The sequence below is a fragment of the Crocodylus siamensis genome, chromosome 15, assembly GCF_052110815.1.
Source record: "Crocodylus siamensis isolate JL-2025a chromosome 15, ASM5211081v1, whole genome shotgun sequence".
Lineage (NCBI taxonomy): Eukaryota > Metazoa > Chordata > Crocodylia > Crocodylidae > Crocodylus > Crocodylus siamensis.
Genome location: NC_143409.1, coordinates 3,651,719 through 3,677,500, shown reverse-complemented (window position 1 = coordinate 3,677,500; position 25,782 = coordinate 3,651,719). Strand labels below are relative to the sequence as shown.

The following is a 25,782-nucleotide window of genomic DNA, read 5'->3' as shown; positions in this document are numbered from 1 at the left end:
TTTCAGGGAGCAGGAGAGATGACCAAAGGGCCTCACATAGACCTTTTGGGCAGGTGTGCCACGCATTAAGCGCTGCCCTCTCCCAAGTGCTACTTCTGTTGCCTTCCCCTGCCTGATCTCCTGCTCTGCTTCCTGCCCTGTGCTCCTTGCTCCATCTGCTGCTCCACTTTCTGCTCCCTTCCCTATCTGCCACTGTGCTGCCTGTCCCCTCCCCAGTCTGGTGCATGCCACGCATAGAGGCTGCCCACATCACTTGGCCACAGGTTAGCCACCCCGATGTAGACCAAGGGCCAGATTCGGTTCCACCTGTTAAGTGCCTGAATGTGATCCTGTTCCACCTGCTCAACTCCTGGACGAACAATTGATGCAAAAGGCCGGTGGACTGTCTTCCTCGCTGTCTTTCTATGACTTAGTTTGAAAGGCCAGATGACAGCATGTAACCAAGAAGCATTATTGGATTTTCAGGGACTTGAACAGGGCAGAACAGAATTGCACTTAGGCACCTAAGTCCTCTTAGAGGCCCAGTAGATGGAACAGTATCCGGCCCCAGGCATTCCTGATAGAGGTGTTTCTATCTGAAATGTCTTATGCTAGGGGAAGCAAAGCATGTGTTGCTCAAAGGAATTAGGCATCAGCTTTAAAGTTAAGCCCTTGTTTAAATGCTTTGCTGAATTCAGGTCCTTGTACTTTCAACAGTGCAGAGCTGTGTCTGAGATGTGATTTGTAAACTGCAGATGGATATAACTGAATCTTGCTAAAATTATACAGGTAGGTTAGAAGCAATATTAGTATCTTCTGTTGTGGTCAGTGGGAACAGTATTACAGTTTTAGGAATCTAACCTTGGGAGACAGAAAAGAGTGATTGCGGTCTGGTTTTTTTTTAGCGCAAGATTCAATCCTAAAAGATCTGGCTCTCAGCTTTTCCAAGTGCTGTGGAAATGAATGCAGTTTTGATTGTTTTTAAAAATGATGAACAGGAATAGCATTAAGATCTTGATTCTTTTTAATAATCGCTTGTTTTAGGGCAATCATTGTTTCTTTAGACTAGTATTATGCATTCCTCAAAAACACAGCAGTAATCCAAAAGTTAATGTTCTGTTCATTCATAATTATGTTTAATTCATATGATTTATTGATGAGTAGACTAGTTGAGAGGTGGCATTTGTACTACTATATAGGTGTTCTGGATTGTCCACAAACTCCGGAAAGTGGCATCTAATATTAAAAAAAAAAATCCTTTTTTTCATTAAAGGGTGCTTTTTAACCTGTCTAGGAATTATTATAAGCCTCTCTACTTTAGATGTCTGCCCTGCCTCTCCTGTCCCTTACTCTGAAGAATGTCACGCTTTCAGAGACCCCAAATTCCTTGTGCGCCACATAAATTAGGTGCGCCCCTACATCCGTTACCAGTTAGTCTTTGCATCAGAACCAAAGACGCGCTGTAACGGAGAGGGGCTGGTACACTGGAAAAGTTTCACATCCTGGCATGGGTAACTTCTCTTGTCTCCCTCATTCTGTGTCCCTTTCACACCCCGTTTCCCCTGCGCAGGCTGAGGCAGGTCGGGAGGTGTGGTTTCCATTCTCTGCATTAATTAGGAGTTAGATATACCTGCAGGCATCGGACATTTTTAGTAAGTGATTGAAGACGTACCTAGAAACCCTGCTCTGTAATTTTTTGTGAGCACTGTATTATTAACTACTTCACCTTTCTGATGCTGTAGGTTAGCAAAGAACATTATCTATTGAGGGCTGAGGAGGATGCATGCATCTGCTAGGGCCTGCTTCCTAACATGTGGTAACCGCTAGAGAAATCTGATCCAGCCCTAAGTAGGACATGCTCATTTAAGCAACAATCCTCCTCCTAGCAGTTGCTTCTGCCATGATGGGGCTTATGCTCCCTGGTCCAAAGATGAGGATTTAATAGTTGTTAACATTAGTTCACTCTGCGACACAGCCAGTAATAAAGGCAGACTGGTGCTATTGGAGGGCTGCATGTAATTTAATATTCTAGCAATCAACTTAGTTCATCCGCAACTCACGGAAATGTTGTGTGGGAGCAGGGAGCAGTGCGGATTAATCCCTTTTGGGAAGGGCATGCATCAGTTGCCGTGAATGCAGCCTTGCCAGCACTGCTCCGACACGAATGAGGACAGAGATCTGTTGGAAACAGAAGCCATTGCCTGCTTGAGAAATGCCTGGGCTGCGGTCTCCTGTTCCACAATACAAAGCCACAGGATTTGCTGCGGGTTGCACCTCTGCAAGAGTCATGTTTCATTAAAAAAAAAAAAATCCAAAAAACAACACCCCTGTTTCTAGCCTTCTCATCTTTGAAGATGACTTAGAAACATAAGCAGCCTGGGACTATGTCAGCGCAGTGCTGCTTGGAGACTCCTGAAATAACAGCTCTGAGAAGTATGTAATGTCTGTTCACTTTGGTGGGCTGATACTAAAACCGAGATATTACCATTTCATTGTCCGCATTGTTAAGTATTTCAGCGCTCACAATTCCCACAACCTTCCAGGTGCCAGAAATCCCAGCTGCTCCTTGCCCAGCTGCCACCCCGTCAGCATTACCCCTGACAATTGTCATCAGGGCACCGTCCCTACAGAAGTCCGCAGCATGCTGAAAGCTGGGGGCAGCGTAAAGCACATCTAATTCACTATCCAGAGAATAACCCCAGGGCGGCTGTAACGATGCGTCCTCACATTTGCTGCGTTGAGAGCCGTCCATTGAAAATGTAAGCAGGACGTCCTTAAATTTCCAGGCTTCAGGGTTAGTCCTGAAGTCAGGCAAACAGGGAACGGCATCAGTTCTTCACACCAGCAACTCCCCTCTTCTGCATTGTGCAGTGCACACCGGAGACCGCTTGCAACTTGGGTATTTCCTTGATCATATTCTGTATGCCACATCTTCAAAAACCTGCCCGTGCTGGCATGGGTCCAGGCTGCCAGACAGATAAGCCTTTAGGAGGACGTATAGATGGTTTCACGTCTGTATGGTCAAATCCCAGGGGACCAAACCTGACAGCTCTCTGCTTTGCGGCTTATCGGCTTTCCATCCTTCCACCCACCTGTCTGTTGACTTCATGGGTGTCAGCTGCGCGTCCAGAGACAGCAAGATAGATGAAACTCGTGCTAAGGACCACATCCAGTAGGCAGTCCTTTCTCTTAAACAACTACTTAAATTATCCCCAAGCTCTCCAGGGCTATTTGGTTTGACCTTTATTTAGTTGGAGTATCCCTACTAGGAAACCAATTATTGCCGGCCCCTTGGGTGGTTGCTTTAAACCAGTTTTCACTGTGCAAAAGCAGTTGTGGTAGTAAGCACTGTAGTTAAGCTTTAGTTCCAACTTCTAACCCTTCCCGTTTCATAACCTTCTCAAAGACGTGCCTTTTGGGAAGAAAGTTTCTGTACCTTAGTCTCAGCAAGAAGACAACTTGGTTTATCTTTAAAAATGCCATCTGCTCTCAGCGATGTCCAGGCTGGAAAACGGAGAGGAACCATTTTTCTTCCTTGTTTCTATCAGAAATTTTTGCTTGTGAGATTTGAAACAAATTGCCCGCGAGACGTCACACACAGGGTGTTGGCCTGAATGAGACCGTGTGTGAACAAGGACTACTCGCATGAGTTGGTAGCATTGCAGCCCTGGGATCTCTGCGCGCTTTGCAATTACTAGGACTTTAAAAATAGTGCCATTAGTTTTAGTCGCAAATACTTGCATTTGGCACCCTCACAGGCAGGGTACTAGAAGTTTTCCATTATATTTTGGCTATATTGTTTTAAATGTCTTGTTAACCCCCTCCTTGTTCTGCAGAGGTGCCCAGTTTTTCTTGACTGAGGTCTTGATCTAGTTCAAGAACTTCACAGGCTCTCCAAACTGAAGAGCTCTGGATTTCCACCCCCCACCACCACCTTTTAATTTTTTTAGTTCAATATTCAGGGACATTTAAAAGCAGAGATGAGCATTTGTGGAAGTTTAGTGCTGAGATATCAAGCATTCAAATGCCAGTCAATTCTCAAAAATTTCCATGCAAATCAACTTATCCTTCAAACACATACACCTTGTGCAGTGGTTTCAATTTTTCTTTTCCTGGTTAAAGTCAACCTTTTATTTGGTACCGTGGCACCTCCTTAAATATACGCAGGATGTGCGGTGTGATCCAAATGAGAAACCTTAACCCTTTTGAACATCTGATGTCTTGACCTTACTGGTCCTCCCAGGCTTGTTTTCCTAGATGACAGAGTACCAGACTCCACATGATCTCTGCTAAACAAGGCTTCATTTTCCATTTCTGGATCTCTCTCTGTTTTTTTTACTGTTGAATGGATACACAGACTCCCATGTTTTAATCTTGAAAACTTCTGTATTAAGTTTTTGAAGACAAAAGGAAGCGTAGTGTCAGAATAAATGTTTATCTGTCATAATTTATGTCCTGGATCGATTGTTTTTGGCTGTGTTTTTATTGAGACAGAAACTGTGACCTTACCAGTGTATGAGATTCAGAGACTTCTATAAGAACAAGGTAAAACCACAGGTAGGAATTGCTGAATAATTACCTTTAGACCAACCTGAGCAAGAACCTTCCCAAGAGGGCGAGCTCATTTAATGGTTCCTAAAACTCAATCTTGTGGATGTCAATGGTCATGCTTGATTATTTGCAGCAGTGTTTTATGAAAAAGCAATAAAAATGCATTGGGAGTATACAGAGGAAAAAAGGGAACAATAAATGGGTTTAGTTTTTCAAGTGAGTCCCTTTGGATGTGAACAGGTAGAGGCTGTGTTTCACGCTGCTGTGCCTTAGCTATTTGAAACGTGTGTGTGTGTGTCTACTCAAAACACTGCTGTGCTCTGCTAGCTTATGATCGACAAGAGACCTGCAATGAGAAGAAAAAATTCTTATGTTTGTTTTAGAGAGAAAGCAATTACAGTTACGGTTAAAAGATTAACCTGTTTTCCAGCTACCTATACGCTTATCTGCAAGGAATAAAAGACCTTCAGAGATCCACATTAACAAGCACAAAGCTTAGCAAAAGGTAGATGTCATGTAGGTTATTCCTAATGTTAATTAACACTGCTCTTCTTCCCACCGCCCAGCTATGAAAAACATCTTTCAATAGCAAACTCAGCAAGAGGAGAATGGTAGCTAAGTAGCTCGAAATAATATCTCGTGATTCATTTTATAAATATTCAGATGAGATTATATACTCATATTTTGTATAGATGATACGTATGGGGGGTGTATATATATTCCATATATACCATTTTGCAGCATGTAGGTGGTGGCTAGGGGTGTTTGGCAAAAGGCTAGTTTTTACTTCATTGGAGGTGGTAGGGGTAGGCTCAGTAGTCGGTGGATAAAGCACTGGCCTTTCAACCTTGCTTCCAGTCCAGCTGGAGATCCTGAAATAAATGAGTTCACTGCTGACGCTCAAGTCCCAAAAGGCAAAACTTCAAACCAGAATGCCTCCACGTATAATTTGTCACAATTGGCAATCTACTGCTACGGAAAGAACCGAGGCTGACCCAGTGCAGAAATGTAATCATCTTTCACCTTCCAGCTCAGGGGCGGTAGTATAATTGGGGCAATCCAGAAATGCCGTAAGCCCGGCTATCTGAGCCACCTCCAGACTGAGCTGCAGTCTGCAAACCTCATTACTCCGGAGGGTGATTGTTAGCGGAAAGTCAGCAGCTCCTTTTTTTTTTTTTTGAGGGATATCGGAAAAGGGAAGTCGTCCTCGTCGGCATGCATCTGGGCGCGTGCGATACTTGAATCCCTCAGTCACATGTGAAGGGCTGGTTGGCTGCAGTGCAGTTATCCTGCGCAGCCACCCCTGACTTGGCTCCTGGCACATCCGAAATGGGGCTGTTATCTGGACCAAGGTGCTCGTGTGCACCTGTGCCTTTCCTGGTGAATGCCGGCTGCTGCGTGGCGATCCGTGTACTCTTGGAAAGAGCATTTTAAAACAATGGAAGAAAAACAGGAGCATGCGTAACCATCCTTTTGCCCAGCAGAGACTGGGGTGGAGTCTTCCCGGCCTCTCTGCATTGTACAGCTTGCCAAGTCATTTGTTAAACACCCCCCAGTTTGCCCAGTGTAATGCAAGAGGGGAAAAGGAGAGGCTCTGTCCAGAGGAGATGACCCTTCCAAACCCTGAGGACGTCAGGGAAACCGAGGAGCGTCACATGCATTCGGTCTGATGTTAACACCCCTCTTGTGCTTCTGGCATACAGAAACACAGCATCCCTCTCGTGGCTGTGGAGCCAGAGGACCATGGCATCTCCTTCTGCACAGACACAAGCCCAGAGGGAAAGCGATTCTGGAACAGAAGCAGCTCTGGAGAAGTGGGAAATGGGAGGCTTTAAACCTTCAGAGAGGAGGGGCTCGGGACCTGAGCCATGGGGTCACAGCCCTTGCTTCCAGGGGCCAGCTAAGAAGTGCAAGCGCCCCCTCCCACGGAGCAGGCAGGGCATGTCTTTCTCTGCACAGCGGCCTGCAGCCTCTGGCCTCGCAGGAGCCACGTTGGCAGCCAAGCTGCCACGGGGCTGTTCTGTGGTGACACGTTGGCACTAGCCTCGCAGGGAGCCTGAGGTTGCTGGGGACGAGCACATCCCGCCCGCTCGCTCCTGCTCAGCGTCCCCCAGACATTGGCAGTGAGGCCGTGTTGGTGAGCTAGCAGATCCCCACGCGCCTGCCAGAAGCGCACCCAAGGCAGAGTGCCTGAGACCGGCTCTAAACACGTGCTTGGGACTGCGCTGCCCAGCTGCGCCCCACGATGCCCATGCACTGGCATGCGCTGAATGGGATGGAGCAGGGGGTCGCACTTCCTTGCAGCAGCTTACCGTGAAGGCACTGTGGAGGTTCCCATTAGCATTAGATTTGTGGGGCTTGAGCATCAAAAGGAGCCTGAGAACATTTGCAAGAGGAACATGACACCCAGAGCATCCATGGCACGGGCGTGCTGCCTCCTGGGAGCCATCGTCCGGCCCAAAGCACATGCAGAGTCCCCAGAGGAATGGCCCTTGGGGAGGAAGAGCAGGAGGTTGCTGAATGCACTTCCTCCCTTTACTTTCCCACCCTGTGTTGTGTGATTTAGCCCCTGATCCTTGGTGCTGCTTGCATTTTTTCTGCAGCTAACGCGAGCGTTGGTCGCTCTCGGGTGAAGCTCAACGTCCCGGGAACAGACCGGCACTCGGTCTGGATAGTGAGCGAGGCCCAAATCCGTAGGGCATGGATCAGAGAGGAAGTCTGGCATCTCCAGAGTGACGCAGAGCCACACAGCCGGGAATCGGCAGCGTTGCCCCTCTCCGTAAAGAAGGCAGGTTTGAAAGGAGCCGCCCGACAAAACATTCCCGTGCCTTCGTTGAGAGACGGCGCAGTACCTGCACGCCACGAAAGTCGATAAGGTCTGTCCCGGAGACTTGCCGCTCTCAAGATTAAATATCAAGAGCAGTTGTTTGAAGTTGAGGGCCCTCCTGCCTCCCCGCAGCTCAGATTTTCTGCTGCTGTGCTTTTTTCTTTATGCCTGAGTACCTTGCTGACAAGTGCTAATAACAAAATGCCAAGAGAGGGTCCAGTTGGAGCTACCACACATTAAACATTCTGAACTTGTCCTTTTGCTCATAGATTGTGCATAATTAATAATTAAACGGTTTCACTTGTAATGGGTTGACCTTCCTGAACTGTTCATTATTCACGAGGCAAAGGCATCACTCAAACTTTTTTCTTTTTTTTTTCCCTATTGCCCTTCTGTGTACTCACTCCACAGACGCATTCCAGTTGTTTTTGAGAGCCAGGCTGACCACACGCTTCCAAAACCACTGAGACCCACGTTGCCTTTGTATGCTTCGAGTCTCCCTGTTTTGATCCATAGGACAATGGTGCTTTCTCTAATGAGAAATAGAGAAGAAAGCTGCTCCTGAATTTATAATGTTGATTGGCACTGGTCTCTAAGGGTTGTATTTGTATTTGGCACACTGGTTAGGGTTGTATTAGTCTTCCTATTAGTAAATCGTTATATTTGGAAACTGATCATTTGGAAGTAGAAATACAGCGTGAGCTTTGAATTGTGATCTGCGAGGTATTGATGAAACAGGATCGTGTTCTAGCAGAAATGGAAAGTTCAGGTTGCTAATTCTTTTTCTTTTTGAGTTTTTGGAGTGCCTGCCTCTTCGCCACCTTCAAATTTTAAGCGGCAGTTTTTTTGATCAGTCCAAGGGAAAACTGTCCTTTGGCAGAAGGAAGCGAGAGAGGTCGTATGAACTGATGTGGGAAAATCAGTAAAGTTACTGCACACGCCTGAGAATCTTTTATTATGCAGGGTGCGAATTACAGGAGGTTGATTATTTGGGCCTGGTAGGGGTGTGTAGAGCTTTGTTTTATTTCATCATATTGTCATCCCTTGCAAGTCCCCCAAGCTCGAGTCCTACTGAACTTTAGGGCGCAGTGTAAGATGTGTTGGCTTGAGTTGGCTTTTCTCTGCCTTTTTCTTTTCTTTCTTGTTCTGACACCGCAGTTGCTCAAATTTCAGCAGGTGGCAACTGCAGCATCCTATTCATTGCAATATCTTATTCTTGCAAATAAAGCGCAAATCATTTTTAATTTAGCAACTATGTGCAGCAAACATTCCTTACATAAAATAGGAAGATCCTTGTTCCAGGGCCTGCACAGGATAATCCAGTGTGTGTTTCCCACCTCCAGCGGCTATGATTTCAGTGGATGTCGGCTGTTGTGGCGACAGATTTTTAACGTTTTACAGGGGAAGGAGTTAGGTTCATTGTCTGCTGTGTTTGGACTCTTTTTTTTTCCAGAGGAGACTAAGCTTCCTGCCTCTCTTGCAAGCTATAAAGCAGCTTTCAGCTTGCATTTTCAGAGGTAAAATAAATGTATTAATTTGCACACAGTGCTCCTGGGGCTTTCCATTCTGTGCCGTTTAACAGAACATCATATCAAGACTTATATAAAATTCACCGTGAAAACATAGGTGTCACTTGTGTTTTCCTAGTGAAGTCAAAATGATGGCTCTATCAAGGTGGCTGGTTGTGGCAGTTCATTCATTAGTTCATTCATATCAGATGTAGTAATGAGGCCCAAGTGATTAGCAAGTATTCTCCAGGAGTCTTTATGGGATTTCAGCAACTGCCAGAAACATGTGCGTGTCCCCCACCACCCCAACCCCCAAAATGTGACCTGTTACTGGTCTCTGTAATCATCATTTCCAAATGCCACTTTGACCCGCAGCAGATTTCATGACGAGGTATCTTTTCCCGGACTCCAGTGTTACTGAGTGTTAAATTCCAACGGCAGAAATATTAGACAAGGTCAAAAAAGAGTCACCACTACGTGACAGCACCAGTTGGGTACCGCTCGCCGGAGGCATGAAGAATACTCTGGCCTAGTGGAAGACACCAGAGTCCCAATCCACAAGGCCTGAGCTCCAGGCAGAGCCCCAGCTTTGATTAACTTACGCGGGTGCTTTATCTAGCCTGCGGTTGGGTGAGCTTTGCACTTAGTGACTCCAGTTAGGGCCTGATTCAGAGCCAAGGCTGTGAACCCGCATCCCATGTGAGTGGTCCCTGGGCCACTTGCTCTTTTGAGGTTTGCTTGGGCTTCAGACTTGAATTCCCGGCTGGCTCTGGGGAACTGTCTCCAGCAAAAGTGTTGAAATCGGCACATTCCAGCAAAAAGAAGCTCAATGATTTTGGTTTCCACAAACCTGGATTTTTCTGAACAGGAATTCTTGCAGACAGAAACTCCCAGCCAGCTCAGAAGAGGGGTGCTGCCATGTTATAGATGTTCACTTGTGCCACTTACCCAAAAAAGACCCTCAGTCAGTGCTGGATCTAGAGACCATATTAGTCTGTAGTTAAGCGTCCTATGTACAGCCTAGGGGTCTTGACCCCCCTCTCTCTAGCTTCTGGCTCCTGAGAGTATAGTATCAGTTGGATATTTTTGAGATCAGTGTACTAGCCGATCAATGCCTAAGGCAGGCAGCAGAAAGTGAGCGTGGATGAGACTGACAGTAATGGTCTTCACTTGTGGTAGTGGTTTTCAGTCTTTTTTGGGGGCCACAACCCCACTTCTGGTCAACTCGCAGCTCCTTTTGGACCCCACTCCAAGTTTGAACCTGTCCATTTGCATTGGGTGCCTGTGCAGCGCCCAAGACTTGTATGTGTCTGGGCCTTATTTAGGCTCATGGTTTAGGAACTGGAAGCCCAAAGCCACCACCGGGTGAAGCTGCCCCTTGCTGGTCCTGGCTGCTGTGTTGTACCCTGAACGTTGCTGGATAAAGGCATGAATGGTGTTGGCAGACAAGGTTCTTTGGACGAATCTGATATCTTTTATTAAATAGAAGATTTAAGTTGGGAGTTTCCCAACTTAAATAGTTGGGAAAATTAACTTAGACCAACTTAAATAGTTGGGAAAAATTTTCTTAGCAAGCTTTCAGGTTTAAAAACCCGTCATCAGGCTTAACGGTGCTGTGCTGGTAAAAGCCTGGTGGTGTTTTAGTGGGTGTGTGTAATGTTTTGTGCCTCCACCCTGGACTCCGCTTATTGTGGGAACACGGAAGTGAAGTGGGGAGCGTCGGGAAAGGCCGCCGCGCATTTCTGTGCCTTCCGCTCCATGCTCATAATGACGTTTCCTTCTGCTCTGGGCAGGTCCTGTGGTGTTAATCCCTTTGTGATTGCAGAAATTATCACCTACAGATAGGTGTGAAAGAGCTGCCTGCCCATCCTCCTCCTGCCAGCAGGAATTTATCTAGGCAGGCGGCTCTTGGAAGACGAGCCCTGGTGAAACTCGCTGGCGGCCAGGGTGGGATCAGGATGCTGGACAGCTCCTGGAGCAGCAGCCGGCTCCCCAGAGGGCTCCGACGTGACGCCCGCCTCCCCCAGCTCACCGTTTCCGTGAAGTTGCGTGAATTAAGCTTGGACCAGTTTGTCCATCAAGTGGTTTTGCACCGCTCGTTCCAAGCAGCAACGAGGATCATTGCCACTGCTAGCATTATCTGTGGGTACAGGAAGACTTGGCTGAACAGCAGAAACCCCGGGGAAAGTGTACGCCAGCCCGTTTCCATGCAGTCAAAGCAAGCCTGAAATTTGGCCCTACATTTATCATCTTGCCTTCAAGTCATCTGTGCCTCTGATCCTCTGAACTAGGGGGGATTTAACTGCCCCGTTATTTCCTTGTGTCCCTTTTGCTCTCCAGCAGAAACCTCCGACGTGGATGTTGTTTATAAGTTTAGAAATCGTAACCTTTCCCTCTCTGAGGCCAAGTTCAAAGAGAGCTCAAGCCCATTATATCAAGCACTCCGTGTATTTAATAGAACTCTTTGAAAATTGTAAAGCAATTTTGTCTTCCCCTTTTACTCTTCAGTTACTTTTGATTTAATTGTATTTTCCAGCAGTTTCCAATTGTTTGAATTGGAAACAAAGCCTTAATAAGAGTTCTAGTTAATTTTCTGTCTTGTAATTACCGATCTCATTTTTCTGATAATTGGCCACAGCAATTATATGTATATTTACTAATCACATAGGAGGCTCTGCAGTTGTATCTATCTGCCACCATTGATAATGACACACATATTGCAGAGGTGCTTTTATCATCTTCTTTTTTCCACTACATCAAAGCTATTTCCTCGCATTCTCAATAATGAATACATGCATGCATTTGACACAGTTGTGTGCTAGAGAAATTGTTTGGCTCTCACCAAATGCTGCACGCTCTGAGTTTCTTGCCTGCAGCGCTGGAAGGTTGTATGTAATGATATATTGCTCATCCAAATGGCCAAGGCACTCCAAAGCACAGTGAGATTAAAATAAGTCATTCCTTTGTTAATTTAAATAGGTGCATGTATCATACTTTGCAGGGTACTTTGTGTAGGGATGTCAGGGAGGAAAAAAGCCGCCGAAAGGTATTTTTAATAGCAAATGAGAATAGATGAGAATGAAGTCATTTGCAGCTGCCTGTTTTATGTGGCTCTCTTGTTCCAACTGTAGGTCTAATGAGATGACACTGTTAAAGTACTCTGCAGTGTAATTTCATTACATCCTGAGCTGTTACACTATAAACACACTGGAGCTCTCTGTCATTCTTGGAAAAACTCCTAAATTCGCAAAGCTCTCCTTTGCAAATGGTAATGTTGTTTGTGCTCTGTTGATGTCATTTTTTTCATCTGCTCTTAATTTATTTGCTTTCATAAATATGCGGTGTTTAATTTAGGCAGCCTGGCAAATCTTCTCCGATTTCTCTTATTTCTCTTAAGGATTTTTTTTTCCCTTCCCCTTTTAAAACCGCGCTGGCGCCGCACATATTAGGACAGCTCTAAAATGAATAAGTGTAAATAAACATGAGTGTAAATAAATAGCGAATGCAGGGAGAGAAACAAAGGTCAACACAAGAATAATTTCACAGCTCTTTGTTAATTACAAGACCATTTGTGTGTTACTTAAATAATCATTAATTTCTCATTTACACTTTCCCTACCTTCCTTTCTACCCTGTGGCTATCATTGTCCTTTTTTCACCTCCCCTCAGTGTCTTTCCACATGTTTTTACCCATTGTGTAATACTCATTACTTGAAATTCAGCGTTTTGTGCCACAGAATCAGGAGAATTTGTACCGTTTTCCTTCTATTTCTCCGTGTGAAAAAGCAGGGGGGAGGGTTTGTGGCTTACTCTTTTTTTTTTTTTTTAATGGTATATTGCTTTCCTGTTTTGTTTTTTTTAAATATCCCTGTCTCCACTTCTCCTGACTCTTTCTCTCCTATTGAACCGAACACAGGAATCGCCCGTCCTTCCAGTTGGGGAGTTCTCTGAGCCATTTGTACACTTCATCACTCAATGGTAAGCTCCGTTCGCAAACATGCCATGCCCTCAATGTAAATGATACATGCCATTAACTCTGCAGCTCCATGAGACCTTATGGCTTTCCCTGCATCCTTTCTGAGAGGAGAGGGACTTGGGGGCCCTGGGCAGATGGGGCAGCAAAGCTAAGCAAACTGTTTAAATTATGTAAACGTTATTTACACAAAGGGTCGTAAAAGTCCTTACGAGGGTTTTTCCTGTTTTAATAAACCACCGTGAGTCTGGGTGCATTCTTGTGCTCTGAGACTGGTTGAAAAATCCAGGGCGGAGGGGAGGGAGGGATGCAAACAGATCATTGTATTTATAACTTCATTATTCGGGGCTTGCGGTATTATCACTTATAAAATAAAATAGCCTCAATAGCCAGAAAGGTAAACAATGTCCTTGATTAATTCATTGGTTTTTCAGTAAGTAATTTTTATTGTGAGTCATGTTTTCAAACACCCCATAGGGCATTTTCTCTTGCTTTTGAGCTGAACAGTTCAGCTGAAGCCATTTAAATTAAAAGAAAAAGGGGGAGGGGGAGTCGCGTTGAAAGAATAAATGTCCTGAGCAGCAAAAGGTTCAAGTCCTAAGTGCTACCTATACTAACCAACGGGAGAGAGGAGAGCCTTATTTTTTAAATATATCGTTTGCTAAGAAAGCTAACGAGCTGCCTTGGACGTAATGAAGCGGAGGCAGAATCCCTGCAAGTGAACTTTGTAGGACCAGGGCGTTTTTAACTGAGGAACGTAACTTTTTAGTAAAAAGGTGCTTTGGGGGCTGGATGCCAAGCTGGTGTCAACTGGCAAAATTCATGTCATCAGTGCAATTGTTGCCATTTCCACTACCGAGCAGTATTGATAAGGGAAGCGATTTAATGGACTTTTCCACCCAAAGCACTGAGGCTGGGGCACTTGGCCCCATGTAGGATTGGGCCCACGGCTCTCTTGGCCACGGTAGATCATACCCTAAATCGTTTTCCAGTTCTGAGGTACATACCACGGCCAGTGGGCCAAAAGCAGCATTGGTAAAATGAATATTCAGCTCATTTAATACATTATGCATGAAACAATTCTAAGAAACTCCCTCTTAGGATTCTCCTAGCCAATGGGATTGAACCTGAAGAATTAACTCTCTGATTTACCAGTTAATTAAAATAATAAATATGCGGGCAGTGTTTATACAAGGCAAACCTCATTTTTGACAGGTGCAGTGTACAGCCGGCCCCGGCATTCAGTGATTTGGCAGGCGGGCTCGCCGAGGTGCAAGGGGCTGTACCTTTTTTGTTGTTTGTTTCCAAAAATTAATCAGATGTAGTATAAATTTTATTTTATTGAAGCAGAGGGAAGGATAACGTGTGTTTAAAATTTCCACAGATGTCAAACTGAAGCCTAAATGATGGTGGCTAATAGCCTTGTTTTCCCAGGAGAACCCGCTGCTTTGGAGTGTCAGATTAGACCGGTTACCAACCCTCTTTTCAGACAGCTTGTTTTACTTGCTTAATGTGCGCGTTATTTGAGGTGCATGTGGTTATTTATAAGGAACACAAATTGTCCTTCGTGTCATTAATAGCTCCCATTTACTGCGAGATCATTTAATATTTTGGGATATAATTAAGATCAACGTATAGAATATGGGCTGAGGCGTTACTGCGCAAAAATTGCTTTATACTCCATTTAAGCCGTCATTTCCTAATAAGTCTCAGGCATGTCAAGCGAACGGCGCGTCAGACTTTATGACTTTTTGCCAGTTACGCCATAAACACTGGCTGTTTGGAAGTAATCCAATTAGTCAGTAGGCAGCTCCTGATGGTCACCTCCGTGCCATGTTATTGTGTTCCTTCATGCAGCTAAGCTCAGTCTACAATAGCTAATTGCACCTGTTGCACAGAAAACCAGGACTATTTGGATGAGAAACATGATCTTATAAACAGCTTAATGCTGTGTAATGAACTATCACCTGCAGTGTAATGGAAATAAATGTGGAAAAATGAAGGTAGAAACCCCAGGGTACTGGGTGTTACCCTATAGCTGTTTAGTGGTAGAGTGAGATTTCCCACCTGTTTGTATATTCCTTGTGTGGAGCTATGTAATGATGGCACAGCGTAGAACAGCTTACCACGCGCTCTCCATTTATTTGCTTGTACTAATCGCTGTCTTTAAATAACTCCATGATAATAAACACAGTAGATACAAAAATGTAAAGGGAAAATGGGGGATGGGAATGGAAAAGGAGCATGAAAAACAGATCATTCATTGGAAGTTTGCAGGACCTCTGACCTGCTTTGCAAAGGGAAAATAGGACCCGTTATAGTCATCTACAAATGTTCAAATGGACACAGCCCAGTAGAAAACCAGCCCAAATTTTATGGAAGCTTTTCATCAGCACCTGAGAACGTTAATGGTTTTATTAAGGATGCAGCAACACTGAACATAATTAAAAGCTGAGAAAAAGGGAGAGAGACATCGATTAACATTTCGGCCACTGTTAGGACCCCTGTCGTCCGTTTGTATGTGCGAAAGTTAAGTAGTCCATTGAAATTCTAGGCATGCTCTGCCTGGGATAAAGGAAGAAGTTTTCAATATTTAAGCAAGTGAAATATGCTTATATATAAACATTTTGTTTTCTGACACTTAGCATGAGAAAGCAACCAAAGGAAAGGCCGGCACCTGAAGAATTAATGGTAAGTGGATCTCCAGATGTACGTGTATGAAAGCTGATGAATGGATGCAGATGGGTATGTGATCGTCCAGTTCCTACCATGCACAAATTTCAGTCAAAACTTTTTATTTCTAGATTGCACAGCAAAGATAGATTTGCAAAACATGCATTGAAATAAAGGGTGAGTGCAGGTTTTGCCATTGTCCACCACGGGGCCGGGATTTCACCGGGGATGTCCGCTGGAGGGATCAGATTTCAGTCCAAACCATTTTGAAGTGTAACGCAGAGGTCTTTCCGTTTGTCTGTTCGGGGATTACAGTTTAATGTAGGTCATTCTTTGTCATCATTTCCCACTCATAACCCTTCCAAATCTGAAGATTGAAAACAGAGGAGATGGTCAATGCATTATATTTTTAATGAAATCCTACAGGAACTTCTTATTGCCACTGTTTTCACTTATATTCACATGGAATGAAATTACATTGCCGGCGAAGATCCAGTTAATGTGTATCTTTGCTCTTTCTGCAGAAAGGCTTCCAGGGCTGTGCTCTCTGCTCGGAGGCAGCCTCGTTTCCTTGCAAATGGCATTTATTTAGTCATGCAGTAACTGGGGTAGAGCTCTTCCCCAACAGTTCCCAAATGGTCATTTATTTAGTGCTGAGTGTTGATTTGACAATGCACAGGCTGTTCGGATTATGCTTGCACCTAACATTAGTAAATAATAATTATAGTCCACCCCTGCTAATGTTTCATAGACTATTCCCTGCCTTTAAAGCGCTGCAGTAATTTCCCTTATAGTTTATGTTGCTTATAACTGCAAAATGTATTTTATAGATTTATGGGGAATTAGTATCATTGTTTATTGTCTTTGCATCATAGGCTTATGAATAATTATAAGGGATGATAACAAGCCAACAAAATGTATGCACAACTTGCCTACGTGCTATGGGCTTTGAGCCAAAAAAGTTTTGCACCGCAGCTGTTTTCCAGTAGGAGGCTTACTTCTGAACTTGCCCCGGGAGACTGATATCCCACCGTTCCTGTCCGTCTCCGTGTGGGCCCTGCGTTGTTGACTTGAGTTTAATGTTCAGCGTACTAACTTTAGGGGATCTACTCGCATGCTCAAAGTTAAGCACGTGCTTAAGTATCTTGCTGAACCGAGGCCTTCAAGTTCATCAGAGCCCTTCTGCTTTGTGTGTGGTATGTGTTCAGCACCAAGGGTTTCGACTGCCTTATTTTGTCTTTTTTATTAACTTTTGATGGTTGGAAAAACCTTGCAGTTAGTCACATCTGAGAAAACTTGGAACAGGTTCCAGAGATGTAGACACATTTACCTTGTGCACTATTATGCCATGGCTGGATAGCTTAGCTATTAAAACAACGGAATAGGGTTTCATAAAACCTATATCTGTTTGTAAATGCGTGTTTCAATGATGCAATAGGCCTGCCACTTATAAATAAAACATCTGCAGATCGCACATACACCCGTAAGTATATATGTATGCTTGTAAGCAATAACACCACTCCAGGGTGTAGAGTCATAAAACCGAGGCCAAAGGGTGAGTGCCTAAAAGTACTGGGGAAGTGCATATATATATCTTTACAACTACATGCCCTGGAGTGTGTTATTCCCCGCTTAAAACAGCATTTTTAAAAATAATATTTAAAGTGTAGCTACAACAACAACAACAACAAAACCCTCGCTACTTTTAAACAAATATTCTTATTTAACACTCAACATTTCCCCCACCCCCATCCTACTTGCTATTTAATTATAAATGGACTGCAGCCATTAAGTACAGAGCACACCGAGCTGGTCCCCAGATAAAATAAAGGACCTACCGGGTACCTGATGGGAAAATCAGAGCTGATGTGCGCCTGGATAAGACCGTGTCATGCAGCGCAGGTTTTGAGGGCTGTGGGTAAGAGAGGAGAAGATGGGGCAGAGACTCAGAGAGAGCACAGAGGGATATTACAAGTATTAGAGAATTAATGCCGCATCCTACTTGCTCCACGCCAGCCTCAGTGCCACTAAAACCAACGAAGCAAGGTCCCGAAGACAGTTTGCATGAGTAAGAGAAGCAAACTGTCCCAGAACCATAATATTTGACCAGAACCAAAAGCAGCCTTTGAATTGGCCCTGCAGCACAGCCTCTGGCCACAGACTCTGAAGTGTCGAGGCTTGGAGGAAACACAGGACTTGTAGACATAGTGCCCTTGGCAAAAAAAAAAAAAAGAGGTCAGAATTTTAGGAGGCTGAAGTCACTAAATTCCTAAAATGTTGGAATTTTAGGTCACCAAAAATAGCTTCCTCCCAGGTGCTGCTGGTGTGTCTTGGATTCAAGTAAGTGGGCTGATCCAGGGTCTTGCATTATGCTTCATTTTCAGATAGTATGGAGGTCCTCTTGGGGGAAAAGAGCTCATAGTTTATGGATGTGCCAGCAAGAAGGAAGCCAAGGGCTCCGATTTTCAGGTTCGCCGCCCTGTGCAGACCTCCAAGAGATCGTCAGTAGCTTACAAACTTTAGTTACCACCCGAGTGCATCAGCAGAGGCAGGCAGAGCAGGGAAGCCAAGTGCTACATGATGTGCCTCTGGGGGCAGATGAGACGCTCCTGAGACACAGGCCCGTAGCGATAAGTAGTGTTGTGATCGTGCCGGTTGAAACAGAGTCTGGAGCTGTTGGTCTTTGAGTCACCTGGCTGCTTAAGTACTGAATTCCAATTTCCATCCAAAACCACCTTGTCTAATCATGAGTAAAAGGTTGTCTATTTTGATAAATAAGAAATGTCATTTTTTTCATGTTATAAAATAATAGACATCACAATTTGTATGTTAAACTTGAAAGATGCTTACGTTCATGTCCACCATTCCTCATAAACAAGGATCCTGGTTTTCCCTGATTAAAAAAAAAAAATCCCTAATTTTCCTATTAAAAAAAGTCATCCCAAATCCACATTTTTCCATGATTAAAATGCCACTATATATATTTATATTTATGGTGTTTCATTTTAATCACGGAAAAATGTGGATTTTGGGTTACTTATTTTATTGGAAAATTGGGGATTTTTTTTTTATGAGAGAAAACCAGGATCGTTGTTCATAAATAGCAAGAAGGACCAAACTTAGCATAAACGCTGTATTTAGTAGCGTATCAAGGTGTCTTAATGGTTACGAACTAATGCGAAGCAGCGGTTCTTTAGGAAAATAACTAAACGTGAATCTGCAAAACAAAATTAAAACTGATGACTTGTATCAAGGTTTCTTGCTCATATTTCGAATCGGTGATACTAAATTGCTTTGATTTGAAGCAGCCAGCCCTGTTCTGAAGTTGTTGGGGCTCTTTGACTACTCTCCATCATTTTGCTCTCAAAATATTTTTACATCTAGGAGCTTGTTTCCTGAGCAGCGAATGCCACCTTCTCCTGCCAGGAAATAGGAGCCTAAATTTAAGGTTGTGCATTAGCGCTATCCGACTCCTGGCACGAGACTTCAGGGGCAGCATCAACTAGAGCCCGCTTTCCGTCCAGATCCTTGCATTGCTCTTTACAAGAGGCTCCTGCAGACGTATCCGCTGCTCCGAGACTTTCCGGAGGCATCTTTTGCCTGTGCCTTTTTGTTTCTATCATCCAGTCTTCCCTGGATTGAACTTTCCATCACACCAGGAGCTTTCTGGTCTGAATTCTACCCTTGGTTGGCTCACAGGATTGCAAGCGCCAACCGTTTCCATGCCGCACCGGCTCAACGTGGCTGTTCGGTAACCTATGCACAATCTAACAAGGAGGCTCACCTAGGAACTACGTGTATTTCATGAGCTCCACGGTGACTTCCTGGGCAAGCAGAGCGTGCCAGGGAAGTGATCTGCAGGATCCCATCACACAGACATCATTCGTTCCCTTACTTCATGTTATAGGATTTATGGGCACCATCTTCTACCACTGCAGCCTTTGCAATTTAGACTATACGTATTGTTCTGGGGACTTTTTTCTTCTTTCTGTTCCCATTATTCTTCTCTCTCCTCTCCTCTCCCCATCTCTTCTCGTCTCGTCTCATCTCTTCTCTACTCTTCTCTCCCGTCTCTTCTCTTCTCATTTCTTCTCTTCTCTCCCCATCTCGTCTCGTCTCTTCAGCCTTCCCTTTTCTTTCCTCTTTCTCCTTTTCCCCCTTTTCCTTTCCTTTCCTTTATGTAGAACTGCAGGTAGTCTGATTCTTCTTTAAATAACACCTTTCCCCCCCTTTCCTTGTAAATCTGTCATCTTCTGAATTGGGTACGAACTGGCTGGAAATGCCTTCTTTCCCTGTGTTTGTGTCGTTTTGCATTGTTCCTTAGTAATTGCCAGAGCTCATGTGCTCAGACTCTGGGAGCTTGGCAAATCATTCCATTAAACACCTCCCCTTGGGGTGACAGGCAGCCGGCCAAGTGCTTCCCAGAGCGTTTTTGTCGCTATTATGGACCAATACAGTTTAAAGAACACCTGTGTTCAGTTTGGGGGTTGCCCTCACAAGAGAGGAGCAATTTACCACTAGGCAGCTGGTCATCTTCGCTTCTTGACTTCGCCCGCAGTGGTGGTGGGCATGGTCAGCACAGGCTTTATGTTACACGGCCGTAAAGTGGTACGGGAATCACGTGCAAAAATCAGACCCCATTGGAGCCGGTGAGGTTTTGCCACTGACTTCCTTGGGGGCAGGATTTCGTATCTAAATCGTGTTTGGACTTGGAGTAAATAAGTTTACCAGGGCAAAACATGTGACATGTATCCATCCTCAGCACCAGACCAGACATCAGAGCTCTGCCGGCATTAACAGCCCTGGATAGCAGTATTTTGCAGCCAATTTAGTATAATTAAAGATGGAAAGCAAAACGAAGAGAGCAGGCCAATCTTTTTCTGCTCTTCTGGAGATCACTAAATTGTTAAATGCATTTGAAAAGCCACGTAATAATACCCTGCCTGCAACTGAAGTCAGCAAAGTTCGAGCAGGGATGGATTCTAGCGCTTAATTTATAACTGTCGCTTTTGCATATTTCTTGAAAAATGTGGGGCCAAAGCGGAGGCCGCATGAAATTCCCGCACAGGTTCCGATATTCCAGTGCTGAATACACTCTTGCACGAGGGACTGTGAATTCCCCTGGCCAGCAACTAGCATAAATTAGTGCCCCAGAGCTAATCGCAGTCGCTGTGCCTTTTCTTGAACCTGCCCACCGCCACCAACAAAAAAAAAATTGCTTTGAATTTATGGCCTCAATTTCTCAGTGTATACAGGAGCGTATGCAGTGATTTAATTATTTTAAAGTACTTCAAATTAACAAATTTTTCATGGGGAGGGGGGGTGGGAAAGTCATTTCGGTGAGCTATGGGGAAAATCTTTCTTCCAAGGAGAGGAATGATCTTTATAATTCACCACCGGGCCTGGTTTCTCCTGTGGTTGTTCTTTTGTCTTCAGATGCTCTTTCTTCAAGTGTCTGCGTGTGCGTCTATGGAAAAAGACAGGGAGTTAGATTACGTAAGACACAGTCCCAGCTTCAAGGTAGCGGCAGCCCGTGCGTGATCTTGCAGTGCCCTTCCCCCCCCCCGCAAAAAAAAAAATCGCATAAAAGATAAAAATAGAAGCCAGCTTCTACAAACTGCTATTTCTCATTTAAAATCGAAATCTATTGGGGGTTTTGAGCCTGACTCCCAGCGGAATGGGACCGCGCATGGATGCGTGTGTATTTAATAGTCTGATGTGGTTATGCAGGTACAGTTTAAACTACCTGCCTGTACTGTACGTGGGGGGGGGTGTTCACTCGCTGATTTGGCTCAAGATGCTGTCGATCTCTCTGTATTTACGGTATTTTTCAGCAGCTTTCCATTTCTAAGCTCTATTTAATGGAATCTATGCATAGTAAGTAATCAGGTCAGAGAGAAGCAGCATCCCCTGTTTGAGATCAATCGCCGGCTAATACTTTATCTAGGCCACTTTATTATCTCATGCTGATTCCATTCCCATTCTCCTCCTCCTTTGTAGCATGCACTTCAGCTGTGGTAAAAGTACGGATCGCATACATATTAAAAACATATACCCATTCTATCTGTATGTAAATGTGGGAGACACAGCTGGATACTGCAGGAGTTTGATTTACTAATAGTTATTATCTGTTCTAGCTGTTCAGTAGCAAAGAGAGTTTCGGAAAACAAGCTAGCGCAGAAATTGTCTTTATGATATCACTCTCCTCTTTAGTAATTGTTTAAAATCTCTTGGTTTTTTGGCTGCAAGGGTGGCCTTGCGTTTTGCATATTCCCTGCGCTTTTTAGAGCACGCCAACAGGACTGGTGCGTTCCCTCATTGAGTGCGCCATTCGGACCCAGTGGAATTATGCTGTGCTATATACGACTACTTAAATTTAGGTGATTTTACTATAGAGAGTGGGATTTGAAGTACTGGGAGCCAAGTACATTGCAGTTATGCCTTTTCATTTTAGTTTGGGTGCCTAAAAGTGCTCTCCTCAGATGTTGCTCAAACGTTCTCCAAGGAGCGTGGTAGGTAGAAACAATCTTCCTTCTGCAACCGTTGGCTGTAACAGCAAAATTAAACTTTTGGGCGGAATTAAATTTACATCAATGTCTTGTTATGCAGCTCTCTCTCATATTAAATGATTATTTGTAGTTTCTCTCTCTTTTTTTCCAACCTGAACCCAGATTCCTAGTCCTCTTCAGTGAGCTGATACCGGTTAGAGTGGGGGTGGGCAATTATTTTGGGCAGAGGGCCGCTTACTGAGTTTTGGCAAGCCATCGAGGGCCTCATGATAGACAGCAGAGGCAGATAAATATTAATTTTCTAAATTTTTTAGGGGCCCCACGGGCCGGATAGAGTGGCCTGGCGGGCCGCATCCGGCCCCCAGGCTGCGTTTTGCCCACCCCTGGGATAGACGGATGGGTGTGCAACTGTGCAATTTATCAGAAACATTAACTAGCAAAAATCCTATTTTGTTCTGAATTTTTTGAAGCCTAGCACAGTGTTATGCTTTCCTATTTCCACATTTATGAGCCATCCCTTTCTCTCAGTCATAGGTGCGCTGTGCAGAACTGGGCTTCTTGGTACCATTATCAACGATACATATTTTGAGTTCTCTGTTTTCATATTTTACTAAGATTATATAAGCCCAGTGAGATGGAAGCTGTCTGGAACAGCTGCTGGTTGCCTTGTTTTTTCCCAAAATACAGGAGACTGAAATGCCTGAGTATATAAGCTATTACATTTTAAAGTTAGCAAGTCATTCTGAATTTGGATGTAGCTCACTAAACTTGACTATTGCATGTAACATATACGAAGGTTTTAGCTAGACTTTAAAACTGAGAAGAAAACATAATTATATCTGGCATTTATATGAAAGCTTCTCAGAATAAAACCAGCCCCAAAAAAAGGCCTCTGTCTGTATCCCTTTGTAAATATGAAGCCACCAACAGATCTTTTGATTTGCCCGTGTTAGTGCCGCAGAAGTACAACCACAGAAGCAGGCTGAAGGCTCGAGAGCTGGGATTTGCTTGGGGGAGTGGTTTGGATGACACCATGAACATGGGCAGATCTAGGATGTTGAAAAAGGGGCGCAAATAATGCGATACAAATAACAATGCCCACTTCTATCAAGTTAAAGAAGCTAGAAACTAGTGGCCTAGAGCTAGTTCAGTTTAAGATAAGAGCTAAAGCAAGTATAAATTTGCTATATCATATATTATGTATATTATGTATAAAAAACACAACAAATGAGGCAAAAAATAATCAAAAGGTGTTTCATTAGGTTTGCAGTCATTAGAATTAAATGGACCTCTCTTTTTTCAGATTCCTAAAACAAAATCTTGCCTTCCTGAGCATCTTGGCAGTGCATAAAATGCTTCGCTAAAAGTTATTTCCACACCCAAGTTAATGTTTTTAACTAGTGTTCAAAACAAGAATGGTAGGATTGTGAAATAGGGAGCTAGATTTCCAGGAGCAGCGACCTGACAGCAGGATTGCAGAGGAAGGAGTGGCTTAATTAGTGGAGCATTAAGGCCATTAAAAAAGGAGAGAGGGTCGTTAACATCTGTGGAATGAAGAGTCTGGAAGGGATCCCGTGGAAGATGGTGAGCCCATGAAGTCGGTCATCTCCATCACCGCGCCTGAATGGAAATGCAGCTGCCACTGCCAAGCTGGTGGTTTTAAATTTTGGGTGGAGCAGAAATCAAAGTAGGGGCGCTACTGCACCCTTCCCGCCCCGATCCACCCTGACCATGAACCCTTGTGAGAGAGGAGAGGACTGTCTCTCCAGGACCATAAACCTACCTGGGAAGTCTCATGAGGATGCATTGCAGGGGATGTTTTCCTGCCTGCCCCTATCTACATTGTTGACCGTCGTTCCTTGACTGCAGGGAGCAAAGTGTTTCCACTTCCTGACCCCTGTGCACAACTTTTTTTCCCAGTCAGTCCCAGGCTCTCCTACAAATGGTGCTTCGTCTGCTGTGAAACTCTTGATGCTTGAGCTGATGACGAATGGCTTTGTTTGCAAGCGCTGTGTCTGTCCCCTGTCGTCGTCATCCACATCATCCCAAAAGACGGAGACGCTCTGCCAGACACCAAGCATGGGGATGCTGGATCTTGTTTCCCAAGGAAATTGGGAAGGCCCAGGCATCGTGGCTGATGTAAATACTATCAGCTTTAAGTTCCAGGGGTGTAGGTCAGAGCCATGGTGATCTAAGGACATGGGCAGACAAGGGTCTTTGAGTCAATCTGATATCTTTTATTAGACCAACTCAAATAGTTGGAAAAATGTTCCCGGCTACTTGAGCTGGTCTAATAACAGATACCGGATTTACCCAAAAAACCTTGTCTGTCGGTTTAAGTTGTTGCTTCAAGCTTTCGGTCCTAGGTGAGATCCTGGTTTTGTTGAGCAAGTGTCAAAATTGCAGAAAGGCATCGAGACTTCAGCCTCAGCTTTGGCATATTTCTGTGTATTCGACATTTGTCACCTTCATGGATCGGCATAGCTTACAGCTGTGTGAGGGCAGGGGGTGTGAACTTTTGTGGGTGCTTCCGTGGCCCAACTGAGTCCCTACTCCAGCGTGATGTAGGTAGATGGAAAACAGCACTCAAAGCAAGAGCCTGTGTGTGCTTCCAGGGGTATGGTTTGCTCTTTCTAATTGCCTGAGAAATCGGTGATTGAAACACAGAAATACACGCCGGCCATGTCACCGGAGAGCTAAGCTTGTTGCCTGCATTAGTATCACCTTGTTCCACCTGTTTTAAATTGCTTGTAAAAACTTTTTTGCTTTTTAGAGAGAACATGACAATCTCAACTCCTTTCCAGCCGGCCCTGAAGCGGCAGAATCACCCAGCACTTTTTCACGGCGTGCCAAAAGAAAGAGTTAAAAGGGACTTTTGGAGGAGTAACAAGGGGGGTGGAAATCTAACAAGAGAGAGGATAAATTGGCAAGAAGCAAACATGAGATGGCTGGTATTTTTGGTAAAGCTAATCTGAGAACTCCCAGCCAAGAGTCCCTTGGAGTTTGTTTCATTCGGGAAGTACCGGTAACGATCTCTTAAAGGTATTTAGGAATAACTGCAATTCTTATCAGGTTTTCCTGGGTTTATTTTTTGCCCCCCAGTCCCATAAAAGCTATTTGCAGCCTTACACTGTGGTAACAAAACTGCAAACCTTGGGATGGTTGGTGTCATTGCAGTGCTTAGGGTCAGCGCCGCATAGAGATCTCCGCCAGCCCCGGCACCGGCTCGCAGTGCCGCGTCGGGGCTACTTGAGCTGTGGCGGTGAGAAGCAGGGCCCTGTCCTGAAGTCTGTGCAAACTTCACCTAACTGAGTTTGATCCGGGATTTCCTTCAGTAGGTTGATCCCAAATGTGTCTTATCCCAGGCAGCCCTGCAGCGTTTATCCCAGGGCTTATCCTAGCATTATCTCAGGGCTGCCTGGGATAAGACGTATTTGGCTGGCCATTTAGCTAACATACCTGAATCCATCTACAATTCCTGTTTTCGAGGAGCCGGGTAGGTTCAAATTCCTGTGTGGGTAGGCAGAGGGTTTCCACACCTGTCTGTCCAGTACCGGCCACAACGAGGACCTCGTTCTGCTTGGGGCCTCTGGCCGCTACCGCGATTTCAGTCCTGGACGTTGCACGTCACAGGCAGCGCGCCCCGCAAGCCGGCCCCAGTTCCTGCGCTCTCCCAGGTCCAGCTGGCGGATCGGGGCCGAGAGTGGTACGAAATCAATTACTCCCGAGTTTCTCATTTGTGCTGCTGACAAAATGCATATAA

The 25,782-nt window shown here is 44.7% G+C and overlaps 1 protein-coding gene across 4 annotated transcripts in view; it reads left to right on the top strand.

Moving 5' to 3' along the window:
• The window catches only part of MAP2K5 (mitogen-activated protein kinase kinase 5), a 186,572-nt gene that overhangs the window by 145,237 nt on the left and 15,553 nt on the right, over window positions 1-25,782 (top strand). For all 4 annotated transcript variants that reach the window (XM_090029469.1, XM_090029468.1, XM_090029470.1 and 1 more), the window contains exons 20-21: window positions 12,781-12,842; window positions 15,483-15,528. In XM_090029469.1, coding sequence (XP_089885595.1) covers window positions 12,781-12,842; window positions 15,483-15,528 — 108 coding nt within the window. The remainder of the gene's footprint in view (window positions 1-12,780; window positions 12,843-15,482; window positions 15,529-25,782) is intronic.